The 13,047-nt window shown below is 44.4% G+C and overlaps 1 protein-coding gene across 1 annotated transcript in view; it reads left to right on the forward strand.

The window, feature by feature from the left end:
* Window positions 1-13,047, forward strand: part of kcnd2 (potassium voltage-gated channel, Shal-related subfamily, member 2) — a 63,583-nt gene that overhangs the window by 48,800 nt on the left and 1,736 nt on the right. The window contains exons 2-4 of the mRNA XM_079581876.1: window positions 9,756-9,918; window positions 11,218-11,313; window positions 11,388-11,557. Of these exons, the coding sequence (XP_079438002.1) occupies window positions 9,756-9,918; window positions 11,218-11,313; window positions 11,388-11,557 (429 nt within the window). The remainder of the gene's footprint in view (window positions 1-9,755; window positions 9,919-11,217; window positions 11,314-11,387; window positions 11,558-13,047) is intronic.

Below are 13,047 nucleotides of genomic sequence, written 5' to 3' on the forward strand. Positions count from 1 at the left end.
CTACTCCGAGCTCCTCCCGGGTAACTGAGCTCCTCACCCGATCTCGGAGGGTGCGCCCAGCCACCCTGCGAAGGAAACTCATTTCGGCCGCTTGTATTCGCGATCTTGTCCTTTCGGTCATTACCCAAATCTCATGACCATAGGTGAGGGTGGGAACGTAGATCGATCGGTAAATCGAGAGCTTTGCCTCCCGACTCAGCTCCCTCTTCACCACGACAGACCGATACAGCGACCGCATCACTGCTGACGCCGCACCGATCCGTCTGTCGATCTCACGCTCCATCCGTCCCTCACTCGTGAACAAGACCCCGAGATACTTGAACTCCTCCACTTGAGGTAAGGACTCCCCACCGACCTGAAGAGGGGAAGCCACCTTTTTCCGGTGGAGAACCATGGCCTCAGATTTGGAGGTGCTGATCCTCATCCCGGCCGCTACACACTCGGCTGCAAACCGCCCCAGTGCGTGCTGAAGGTCCTGGTTCGTTGGCGCCATCAGAACAACATCATCCGCAAACAGCAGAGATGAGATCCTGAGGCTCCCAAACCGGACACCCTCCGGCCCCTGGCTGCGCCTAAAAATTCTGTCCATAAAGGTAATGAACAGAACCGGTGACAAAGGGCAGCCCTGGCGGAGACCAACACGCACCGGGAACAGGTCTGACTTACTACCGGCAATGCGAACCAAGCTCCTGCTGCGGTCATACAGGGAACGGACAGCCCTTAGCAGAGGGCCCCGGACCCCATACTCCCGGAGCACCCCCCACAGGGCACCACGAGGGACGCGGTCGAACGCCTTCTCCAGATCCACAAAACACATGTGGACTGGTTGGGCGAACTCCCACGAACCCTCAAGCACCCGACGAAGGGTGTAGAGCTGGTCCAGTGTGCCACGGCCAGGACGAAAACCGCATTGTTCCTCCTGGATCCGAGGTTCAACTATCGGCCGGATCCTCCTCTCCAGCACCCTGGAGTAGACCTTACCGGGGAGGCTAAGGAGGGTGATTCCTCTGTAATTGGAACACACCCTCCGATCCCCCTTCTTAAAGAGAGGGACCACCACCCCGGTCTGCCAGTCCAGGGGCACTGTCCCCGACCGCCACGCGATGTTGCAGAGACGTGTCAGCCAAGACAGTCCTACAACATCCAGAGACTTAAGGTACTCAGGGCGAATCTCATCCACCCCCGGAGCCCTGCCACCGAGGAGCTTTCTCACCACCTCGGTGACTTCAGCTTGGGTGATGGACGAGCCCACCCCCGAGTCCCCAGCCTCTGCTTCCTCATTGGAAGACGTGACGACGGGATTGAGGAGGTCCTCGAAGTACTCCTTCCACCGACCGACGACATCCCCAGTCGAGGTCAGCAGCTCCCCACCCGCACTGTAAACTGTGTTGGTGAAGCACTGCTTCCCCCTCCTGAGGCGCCGGATGGTTTGCCAGAATTTCTTCGAGGCCGACCGATAGTCTTCCTCCATGGCCTCCCCGAACTCCTCCCAGACACGAGTTTTTGCCTCTGCGACCGCACGAGCTGCAGCACGCTTGGCCTGCCGGTACCTCTCAGCTGCCTCAGGAGTCCCACAAGCCAACAAGGCCAGGTAGGACTCCTTCTTCAGCTTGACGGCATCCCTTACTTCCGGGCGCCACCACCGGGTTCGGGGATTGCCGCCGCGACAGGCACCAGAGACCTTACGGCCACAACTACGAGCAGCCGCATCGACGATGGAGGAGGAGAACATGGTCCACTCGGACTCCATGTCCCCCGCCTCCCCCGGAATCTGGGTGAAGCTCTTCCGGAGGTGGGAGTTGAAGACCCCACTGACAGAGGGATCCGCCAGACGTTCCCAACAGACCCTCACAACACGCTTGGGCCTGCCAGGTCTGACCAGCTTCCTCCCCTGCCAGCGGATCCAGCTCACCACCAGGTGGTGATCGGTTGACAGCTCAGCCCCTCTCTTCACCCGAGTGTCCGAGACACGCGGCCGGAGGTCAGACGACACAACTACAAAGTCGATCATCGACCTCCTGCCTAGGGTGTCCTGGTGCCACGTGCACTTATGGACACCCTTGTGCTCGAACATGGTGTTCGTTATGGACAAACTGCGACTAGCACAGAAGTCCAATAACAGAACACCACTCGGGTTCAGATCGGGGAGGCCGTTCTTCCCAATCACTCCCTCCCAGGTCTCACTGTCGTTGCCCACATGGGCGTTGAAGTCCCCCAGCAGAACAATGGAGTTCCCAGTCGGAGCACTATCTAGTACCCCTCCCAGGGACTCCAAGAAGGCCGGGTACTCTGCACCGATGTTGGGCCCGTAGGCCGAAACAACGGTGAGAGACCTGTCCCCGACCCGAAGGCGTAGGGACGCGACCCTCTCGTCCACCGGGGTGAACTCCAACACGTGACGGCTGAGCTGGGGGGATATGAGCAAACCCACCCCAGCCCGCCGCCTCTCCCCGCGGGCAACTCCAGAAAAATGGAGAGTCCAGCCTCTCTCCAGGAGTTGGGATCCGGAACCCAAGCTGTGCGTGGAGGTGAGCCCGACTATATCTAGTCGGTATCTCTCAACCTCCCGCACAAGCTCAGGCTCCTTCCCCCCCAGTGAGGTGACGTTCCATGTCCCGAACGCCAGAAGCTGCGCATGTGGACCAGGTCGTCGAGGCACCCGCCTCTGACTGCCACCCAGTCCTCTTCGCACCCGACCCCTACGGATCCCTCTGCGGGTGGTGGGTCCACAGGAGGGCGGGCCCACGTCGTCCCTTCGGGCTGGGCCCGGCCACCAGACGCTCGCGTTCGGGCCCCAACGCCAGGTCTGGCTCCAGGGTGGGGCCCCGGCTGCGCCATGCCGGGCGACGTCACGGTCCTTGAATGTGTCACGTCCATGGGGATGTGGCAACATATTTATTTATTTTATAGTAACCTCCACTCTGCTACATGTGCAATAAACCACAAATGCGTCAAGTCCAGGTCAGTGTGTGATCATCATAAAGGCTGCTTTATGTAGTTGCCGGCTTTATTGACATTATTAGTGCATAATACTTGCTTTCACAGGATCGATATGAGCTAGCTGTTAGCTGTTAAGCAGCTAGCTCCGAGAGAAAACCGATCGACTGCGACCCGTTTTAGATTAAATGTGAGCAATGAACTTCAAAATCAACAAGACCAGCTCAGTGTGTGATCATTGTTGCTTTGTGTAGATGGGGATTTCATTGACTTTATTCGTACATATTTCTCTTTTCACATGATCTATCGAAGCTTTAGCTCGTAGCATTAGCTTTCTCCGGAGGGAATGCTCCAGGTATCATCAAGGCCCAAACACTTTCCCAGCGCAGATCCAGCTTCTGATATAAGTTTTTTTGTTGCTGGATGTTATGGTAAAAGTCCTCCAGTTCACAACACGATAAAGCTAATCCTCCATAACTTGTTTACATCTGCAGCATAGGATCTACGCCACCGGTGGCTCCGCTCCAACGTCACTGTTGGGGAAAGCTCCTGATTGGTCGACTCTCGCAAATTCCTCCAAAAAGTTTAACAAACCAACTCTAGCGTCGGCCGCATTGGAGGCGCCACTGATTGATTGATTGATTGATTGATTGATTGATTGATTGATTGATTGATTGATTGATTGATTGATTGATTGATTGATTGATTGATTGATTGATTGATTGAAAAAAGGAGGCGGCGGAGGTGTGGCGTCCCACTGTAAGTTAAACACTGTCCATGTCCCGAGAGAGAAAGAATATATTGATGTTCCTGCTAGTCCCGGGGCAAACTGCACACTGCAGAAACATGATCCAAACACAAGCACGTGCACCCCCACACCCAGCAGTGGAAAATATTCCAGTCTGGTATGGTTTGTAGGAGCAAAGGCTTTGGGAGGGACCACTGTTGTACTGCACATAAATATGTCTATGTACAGCATATCTATACGTATTTAAAGGGGGGGTATTATGCAAAATTGAAGTGCCTGAAGTGTTGCCTTGGCACATTCACGTATTTTTGAGTAATCTGTAAAAACTCTGATGGCAGCCATTTTAGGGATAGGTTTGCCTGAGTCCTCCTAGGAACGCCCCCACCTCCTGGAGACGCCTCCGAGCTTTCGTCACCAGCCGAGTAACCAACCACTGCTCCTCAGCAGAACCCCCTCCCCACTGATGCCACAGACAGCGTGTGGAGGGGGCGTGTCAGAAAGGGTCAGAGGTTCTTAAAGAGACAGAGGCCTATTTCAAGACATTCGCTACAGCCATTTTGAGAGAGCAATTTTATACAAGGCAGTTTTTCGAATTTACTGCATTTACAGACCAACAGAAAGTTTCATCATCATTGTAGTGTGCTATAGACTGGTGCTATGTGATTGAAAAAAGCATAATACCCCCTCTTTAAAGGCAAGTTGGTAATTTTATGCTCACTACTGCCACCCCAGGTCTTACGCGTAACTGCAGCTTCTATATTAAGCTCGTGCATGACGGCACTTTGGACCCGAATTAACACCTTTCTGAGTGACAGTGCAGGATTTTAGAGACAGTTGTGGTGAACAGGTCAGAGCTCATTCTACACATTATAGAATGAGCTCAGACCTGAGCTGGACATGGCTGGAACATGTTGGGGGAGGAACATCCAGCCAAATACTTAATTTTAACATTTTTAAACCCTGTATAGTCCCTTTAAGTATGTAGATATCCTGGTTGTCATGTCTGATGAAGGGCTAATACGCTCGAAACATCACATCGTGTAGTGCAAGCAATAAACATTTTTTATCATTTTTGTATTTATTTTTTTAGTCTTACATTGACTCTTACATAACATCACCATGGGAGTCTGTCCAACTCCTGTGCAGCCACTTACTATGCCAGGTGTGAAGCTGAAGATTTCACAGAAATCCCCGCATTTATTGTGGGAAAAAAAATGTGTGAACACAGGTTGACTTGACCTCGTGTTTTGGATGATTGTCCTGTTGGAACGTCCCAGCTTTTGAGCTGATGAGCGCAAATTCTCCTCCAGTATTTTTTGATAAGCTGCTGCATTCATCCTGCCATCAATTTTGGTGTCCAGTGTCCAGTGTCTTGGTAACTCACACCCCAAAACATGAGAAAACCATCTTCATATTTCACAGTATGAATGGTGCACTTTTCATCATTGGCCTTTTTGATCCTCTTCAAACGTTTATGGTTCTGACCAAAAAGTTACATTTTGGTCTCATCACACCAAATGACTTTGTTCCATAAATGAGACTTGCCTCTGTGCATATTGTAAGTGAGATGCTTTGTGGCACTTGCGTAGTAATGGCTTTCTTCTGGCAACTCGACCTTGTAGCCCATTTTTCTTTCTTATTGTGCTTCTGGAAACAGCCATGCCACTTTTTTTGAGGGAGTCCTGCATTTATAGAAGTAGAAGTAGAAGTTCTATTTTTTTTTTTTATCCCTTTCCTGTTTTATAGAGTTCAATCACCTTTTCTTGGAAATTCTACAATCCTACAATACAATTCTTTTGCTTTCCTCATGACTTCATCAACATCAGTGCAGCTCTGGATGGAAGATGCAAGGGTCTGTCAGGAGCCAAAAACTCACTGACCTTTTATAATCACACTCACTGGTTGCAAGGAAACAGATCACTGGTGAGGATGGTCACTTTTAGCAGCCATTCAAACCCATTTGTGTCAAATGTTGTGCATGTTTCAGGCCAAAATCACTGGGGTGTGTACAGGGCAATTTTGGTATTTTCAATTGTTATGGTGACTTAAAAAGTGTTACACATTTTTTTCACAATTAATGGCTTCACAACATCACTGACCATGAGTGAAAAAAAAAAGTTTTTGTGTTTTCAGTCATATTTTACAGGGACATTACGAGAAAATTGGAATAGTTTAATAAAACTCAATAATGCAAAAGAATTGCTAAATAACACAATAATTATTGCAAAATAACGGCATCATATTTGGGTTGAGAACGAGGCTGCCTGCAGCGTAGACTCTACGCTATCATCCTTCACACACAATGGAGCATGAATGGGGGAATTTAATTGACCTTTAATTAGAATTAGGTTTAAAATACGCCATGGTTAATATTTTACCTGTGGCAAAATTAAATATTCTTCTTTCAACCTGGAAGTTAAGACCATAGACATTATAGATAGACCTACAGTATATCCCTCATTCCTCCCCATTAAGATTAATGATGAGAGTTAACAGAATCCACGATGGCAGCTCAGTGTCCTACAAAGCATGTTCCTATAAAGGGCTCTCCCCTCCTCCTACTCTCAGACATGCTCTCATTAACATTTATTTTGTATGCTGTTGGCCCTTTAAGGTAAAAGCTGAATCTCCCCGAGTGTCTGCTTCCTTACCCGTTACATGTAAATATTGAGCTCACATTCATAACAGTTGATGATGTAATAATCTCAAATGGAGGGTATAAGTGCCAATACAACTCCATGGGAGACACATGTTTTTTGCACTTGTTTTAAAAGAGAAAATCTGCTGACGTTATTGCCACATGAACACATATTCATCTTGCCTGCATTTGAAGTTTTGCTGTGCTAATAAAAACTGCATTCTGACACTCATGATCATATTCTTTTTCATTTCGATGTGCAGTCAGCCTGGATGCAAATAAGCAGAGAACTGCAGGTGATGGAGGAAGTGGCTCAAGTAGAGTGGTTATATATCAAACGAAGGCGTGAGGTTGGATACATACAGTTGGTGGGTCCTTGGGTCTGGCACTTTCACCTACAGTATATGTAATGTGTTGTGTGAGCGATTTTCTTCACTCGACTAGTTTTGTAATTCCACTCAAAATTATGACTGCAATCCCCGTGCTTCTGTTGACTTCAGGACTGACAGCTCATCTGTGTCCACAGTAATGGCTTTGCTTCATCAATAATCCACCACACACCTCAGAAGAGCCTTCAGGCCTGAGCTTTAATCTTCAGTCAATCTGGACTAATCAATAATCTGCTTTTCATAACACATTATTCACATACACTTGTGTTATGGGGGACAGCGGGTAGGGAAAGTGCTGATGGCTGCAAAAGGTTGATCCTGAGCGGATGTTTAGTAATAAAATATTTGTATGTAACACATAGAAGATTAATATAGAAATAATGTATCCTGGAAAAGGTTTGTGACCCACTTCATTTTCCCAACCCACCAGTTGAGAACCGACCTAAACAGTAGTGATTGTAGGACACAGTGAGTGTATTGTGGTGGCAGTAGCTCAGTTGGTAGAGGGTTCTACTATTCAAAGGTTGACTGATGTTCAATGCAGCCAATGCCAGTGCTGTTGTGACCTTGGGCAACACACTTTTTGTGATGGATAAAGTGCCTTGAGTCCTCAGAGCGATGGAAAAGTGCTCCATAAATTGAGTCAGCTTAATATTTCCAATTAAAAATGATTAAATTGTGATTGGATGGTTACTGTAAAAGCATATTCTAAGTTGCAGGTCTGTCCGCCTACATTCAGCATGTCAGAGATCACAGCATGCCATATGTCTCTCAGATTGGTCTTGGGTCATGTTTTTGTTATAAAGCAAATTGAAAGTCATTTGCTGAAGAAGGGGTCAGTGTTTCTGATCACCAAGGTGACAGGGGGGTTTGTGGCAGTGAGTGATCACAGTAGCCGCCTCCACACCTTGAGCCATGGTGCTACAGCCAATCAGGCGCTCCGACCTTGTGGGACAGGCCGGTATACAGAATTAGAAACAGAAAGGTGTGTGTGGTCATGTGACTGTGCCCTTCATCTACAGCATCTACAACCTTTTTTGTCTCACATACCCCTTAAGTCTTTCATTTCTATTCTCAACGTACCTCTGAACTCTAAGGTTCTGGTAATTATTCAGAAATAAAATTTAATTAAAATGATCCGCTATACTCAGATTTATTGGTATTCAGGTGTGTTTACCGCTGGTTGGGAAACGCTGATCTACACCTTGGTCCATTGGTATATGTGACACTATAATAAAGAATCATTTACAGGCTTATATCTTAGAAGATAAACAAAACAACTGTTCTAATTAGGATAGTGTCCATGATCCAATGGTTTCATTTTAACATTTGAAAAAGAGAAATGATCAACTATGTGAAACTCTACTTGTGTTTCTAATTGAAACTTACTCTGCAAATGAGAAAAGCAGAACAGATCCATGGTTCCCTCATGTGGTCACTCACTGTATTACATTTTCTATTCATGAGCGCCGCTGTGACTAAGAAAACAGCTGCCTCAACACATTTTCTGCTGATTATCTGAAAATTGTTAATTTTATGTAATTTATGTATCATTCATTTAGTGTCACCACTAGCAGTACACTCATGTTTAACCAACACTGGTAGAATTACATTTGGGGTTCCCTGTATTTCAGTTTCTGCTTCGAGAGATATACAGTCTTTGTTCAAGAGTCATCAATTATTGGTTTTCATGTTCTTTATTATTATTCCTCTTCCATCTTTTTCCCGATTTTCTAGAGCTTTCAGCACCTTCATGCTTTGTGCAATTTATGCAAGTTATGCATCAAAATGTTCCGCATGTTGAGGAGAAGGGTGCTATTACTTTTGGGACTTCTGCAACTTACGGTTTTTCCGCAATCAGCCAAAATGTCGGAGATTTTTCCCATTGACTTACAATGGGGCTGCCGCAAATCCATGCTTTTCTGCACTTTTTTCTGCATTTTATGCAATTTCTGCACTTTGTGCATGTTCATCTTCTGCAACTTGTGGGTTTTGAGAAAAAATTGTCCTTCTGCAGTTTTCCAGTTTTTTTATACGAGAGTTTTTGCATTGGTGTGTATGGGGGAATCCAGCCAATGGGGAGACTCCAGGACTTTCAGCCATTTGTGCAGCTTCTGCCAATCAAGCACTGAGGCCATTTCAACAGTTTGACCAGTTTATGGAAAATAAAAGTTCATGCAATATTAACAATTTATGCAAATTAACAATTTTATGCCTTTTAAACCGTTTATGCAACGTAAGAGTTTATGCCATTTAGGATTTATGAATTTTAAAGAGTTTATTCAATTTACATAATTTATGTAAATTAACCCATTCATGCATTTTACCACTTTATGCAGTTTATACAGTTTATGCAACATGACATTTTATGCATTTTACCAGTTTATGCAAAATAGATTATGCAAATTAAGCAATTTATGCAATTTGAACAGTTTATGCAATTTCTGCATTCGCTTCCCGCAATTCCGCAGTCAATCGCAATGGCGCAGCCATTGCATTTCTAGTTATTATTATTATTATTATTATTATTATCATTATTATTGTGATTATTATTATTACAATTATTATTATTATTATTACAATTATTATTATTATTATTATTATTATTATTATTATTATTATTATTATTATTATTATTATTATTATTATTACAATTATTATTATTATTATTATTATTATTATTATTATTATTATTATTATTATTATTGTCCTCTTCTCAGCATTTGTGCTGGTTCATTCACCAGAGCCGACCAGGTCCCTCAGGTTTGGCTCAGGTCTTCGGCCAAACTTACTCTCTCAAAGTATGCAGGCAGTTTCTTACAGCTTGGTATTTCTTAGGCACTGACTCTCCAAGGGAGTTTACCCAGTTACCCCTAAAGCTCTGGCATCCATTGGTATAACTTGAGTTTTTGTGTACCACATGGTTCAGTTTCAATCACCAGATCTTGATAGTCCTTGAAATCTCCATAGCCTATACAACTTACTGAGAAACGTACAGTTTGGGTTTGTCATTTTTTCACTGCTGTGTCCTCTGTATTCACAGATATGGTGACATGGTCCCAAAGACCATCATGGGGAAGATCTTTGGCTCAATTTGTTCTCTGAGTGGAGTTCTAGTCATTGCTCTGCCGGTGCCTGTTATTGTGTCCAACTTCAGCCGGATCTACCACCAGAGCCAGAGGGCTGAGAAGAGGAGAGCACAGAAGGTATAACTCTCACTGAGTACTGAAGTTTTATTGAACCTTTTAACACCAACGAAGACAGAGACTGACACTCAGCTCCATACACGTATTTAGCCCCAGTGACAAAGTTTCACTGAACAATATCACATAAAGCACTTCATGGTAAAGATGATAATTATGAGGCATGAGAAGGTTATAAAGTCAGATTTCTCAGAACATGGACATCTGTATGTGTTCACAAACAGAAAACCAGGCTTGCTAGAATTCTTGCCGGGAAGAGTGGAGGGGCTAACGTTTATTGGCAGTACAAACAAACCCAGCAGCAGTTTGGAGCGAATGTGGAGGTAACTGTGGAAATGCAGTCGTCGACGGGTGGTGCTGCTGTTTTCTTCTTCTTCCTCTTTGTTGAGCTGTGGCTTACTGACCTGATGCTGGGATACAGTTAAACATCTACAGTAGCTGACTTAGTAGAAACATTTTCACACAGCTCCCTGTCAGTGACATGGTTTTGAAAGTTTGTTTTAATCATTGAAGATGAGTAGACACTGTTTGGTTTTACTGGTTCATCACATGCACACTGAGCACACCTGGACAGAGCTGAAAATGCTTCTGTTGAAGTCTTCACCTTTTTCTCCTCCGATGACTTCACCTTTCGCCAACATCACGTTAAATCACACTTGTGCATGAACTAGTCCTCAAGCGCTCCGAGGATTTCCAGCAACAGGAATGGCCTGTTTTCGTCTTGTTTTGTTTGGACTGCATTGGCCCTCATGGGACTCAGCTGTTGATTTTCTGATCTGTTTATGACATTATCACTACACGTCACAGCCTGTGAGCGGGGAGACTGTCATCACAGTTGAGTTAAGTCACGTTAAGTCCAGCAAATGTGTATTTCATGCTGACCAAAAATAATGACAAAACCCAGTTCAAACCAAAGGTAGCAATAATGTAACACACAATCAACAAAACTCAAGTGACTTAGGTTTATAGACGAGACATAAGTATAGCCTATTGCAGATCAGAGGAATGGAGGAGTGAGGTTGTTATATCAGATTTTGCATTGTCATCATCCCAAACCATATCTTGTGAGCTCTGTGACATTTATGTAATTTAATTCTCAACTGATCAGCAACCCGACTTTTTTCTGGAAGTTTCATTTGATGTCGTAAGTGATATCACTAGAAGGCTTTTGTCAGATAACTAATCCAGAGTATGAACACAGAGAGTCTGCGCTCTGGGTGGGGGTAGCTGGAATCTCTTGGAGGGGTAGATGGTGCCATGCCAATGCTTAAATGTTCTGTGATTTCTATTTGTGCTTTAAAGGCCTCGAAGGAAGCTGGGAAAGCTTTGGTGTGTAAGACTAATCCCAACTTTGAGGACCATCACCACCACCTCCTCAACTGTCTCGAGAAAACCACAGTAAGAAAACACTGAAACACACAAGTCAACTAATGTTACTAAAGGCTACAATGACCTTCATTTTGTCTTTGTAGAACCATGAGTTTGTCGATGAGAAGACATTTGAGCTCAGCTGCAGAGAGGTGACTCTGGTGAAGCAGCTCTCACGCACCTCGTCCATTTCCTCCAGCTCCTCAGCTCACGGCCTGAGCTCCTGCTGCGCCCGGAGGAAGAGGAAGAGTTTCAACGTCCCGAACTCCAACATGTCAGTGGGTCTACAGGGCAGCCAGGAGCTCAGCACCATACACATCAGAGACAGACCTCTGAGCAACAGGCATGCACCTGCCCATTCACTGCCACTGTTCACTTACATTCAGTCCTCAAGTTAGACATGGCACAAAAGAAGAGGGTTAATGCTACACAAAGGTTTAGTTACGTCCAAATGATGGTGCACTGCAGCCATATAGGACACAGGCTTTTGGTTAACTGCTACATTTATAACTGCTTTCCCACGTACTTTGGAATTGTTTTTTGGTTTTATAAATGAAAGCACAGTTGCTTACATTTATAAAACCGTGGAAACAGTGACAACAATTCAGACATTCTCTGAACTGAATGGTCCAAATAACCAACTTGTTTAATACATACCAATATGCTATCATTCTCCTATACGTTTGTTCAGTGTGACATCACACACAATAATAAGCTTCTTCCGGGTCCAAAGCTCCATAGATTAACACAGCGAAAAACACAACTTTATCTGAATCTCCTGCTAAAATAACAACAGCCAGGCCCAAAACAGTTTTTCTCTTAATTAGAATAATATATCTCACCATTTCTCCATGCAAAACAAACATATGCATATATACAAAATAAGCCTTGATTGTGTTTGGAGGAAAAATTGATAGTTAATGTCAGAAAAGACTTACTAAAGAAAATCCAGAGTAAATGTAATATTTCTGTGTGAACACATGTTTAGAAAGAGCCTTGTAGTCGGCTCTATAGCTGGTTAAAATCAGCCCCATTATAGTGAATATGGCAAAAGTTCCGTTGAACCCGGAAGTAGAACGATGACATCATCACTTAAAATCCATATGACACATTAAACACGCTTTTTGCTAAAACATAGTTAACACAATTATATTTAAGATTTTGCTAAAGATTGTATCCAGTATTCTTTAGTTTTGACATTTTTTGTGATGTTTATAGTTTCACTTCCTTATTGTACACCGACAGGAAGTGACATAGTCGAAGGACAACCATTTTTAAGTGTTGCCGTGCCGACCATGTGAATTCAATGGGAAATGAGTCAAACTGTTATGGAACTTTACCTTCATCTATGTCACTTCCTGTCAACAGCTTAAAATTGAATTAAAAATAACTTTTCTGCCCAACATTTCTATATTAAAATGGCTGCTTCACTGTAATAAAATGATAATTATGCAGCTGATGTTATCCTTCTAAATAAGTCATATTTTCAAAAGCATTAAAACCTGTCATCTGCACTCAAACAAACGTATGGAGGGTACAAATCTAAACAGAAATAAAACAACAAAAAATACCATTACATCCACTCAATTTGTTGCTGTGATGGAATTGTAGCTTCTATGCTGTTGCTTGGTTATGACATCACTTGCATAACCTCTATAATGAGAATAAACAAGGAAGTAGTATTTTCTGTGACGTTGGTCACAACAGCAGCAGAGCTCAAAAGGGCAGTGTACAGTATGGACACACAGGGTCATGTGATGGAGG

This window comes from Gobius niger (assembly GCF_951799975.1).
Source record: "Gobius niger genome assembly, chromosome: 2".
NCBI lineage: Eukaryota > Metazoa > Chordata > Actinopteri > Gobiiformes > Gobiidae > Gobius > Gobius niger.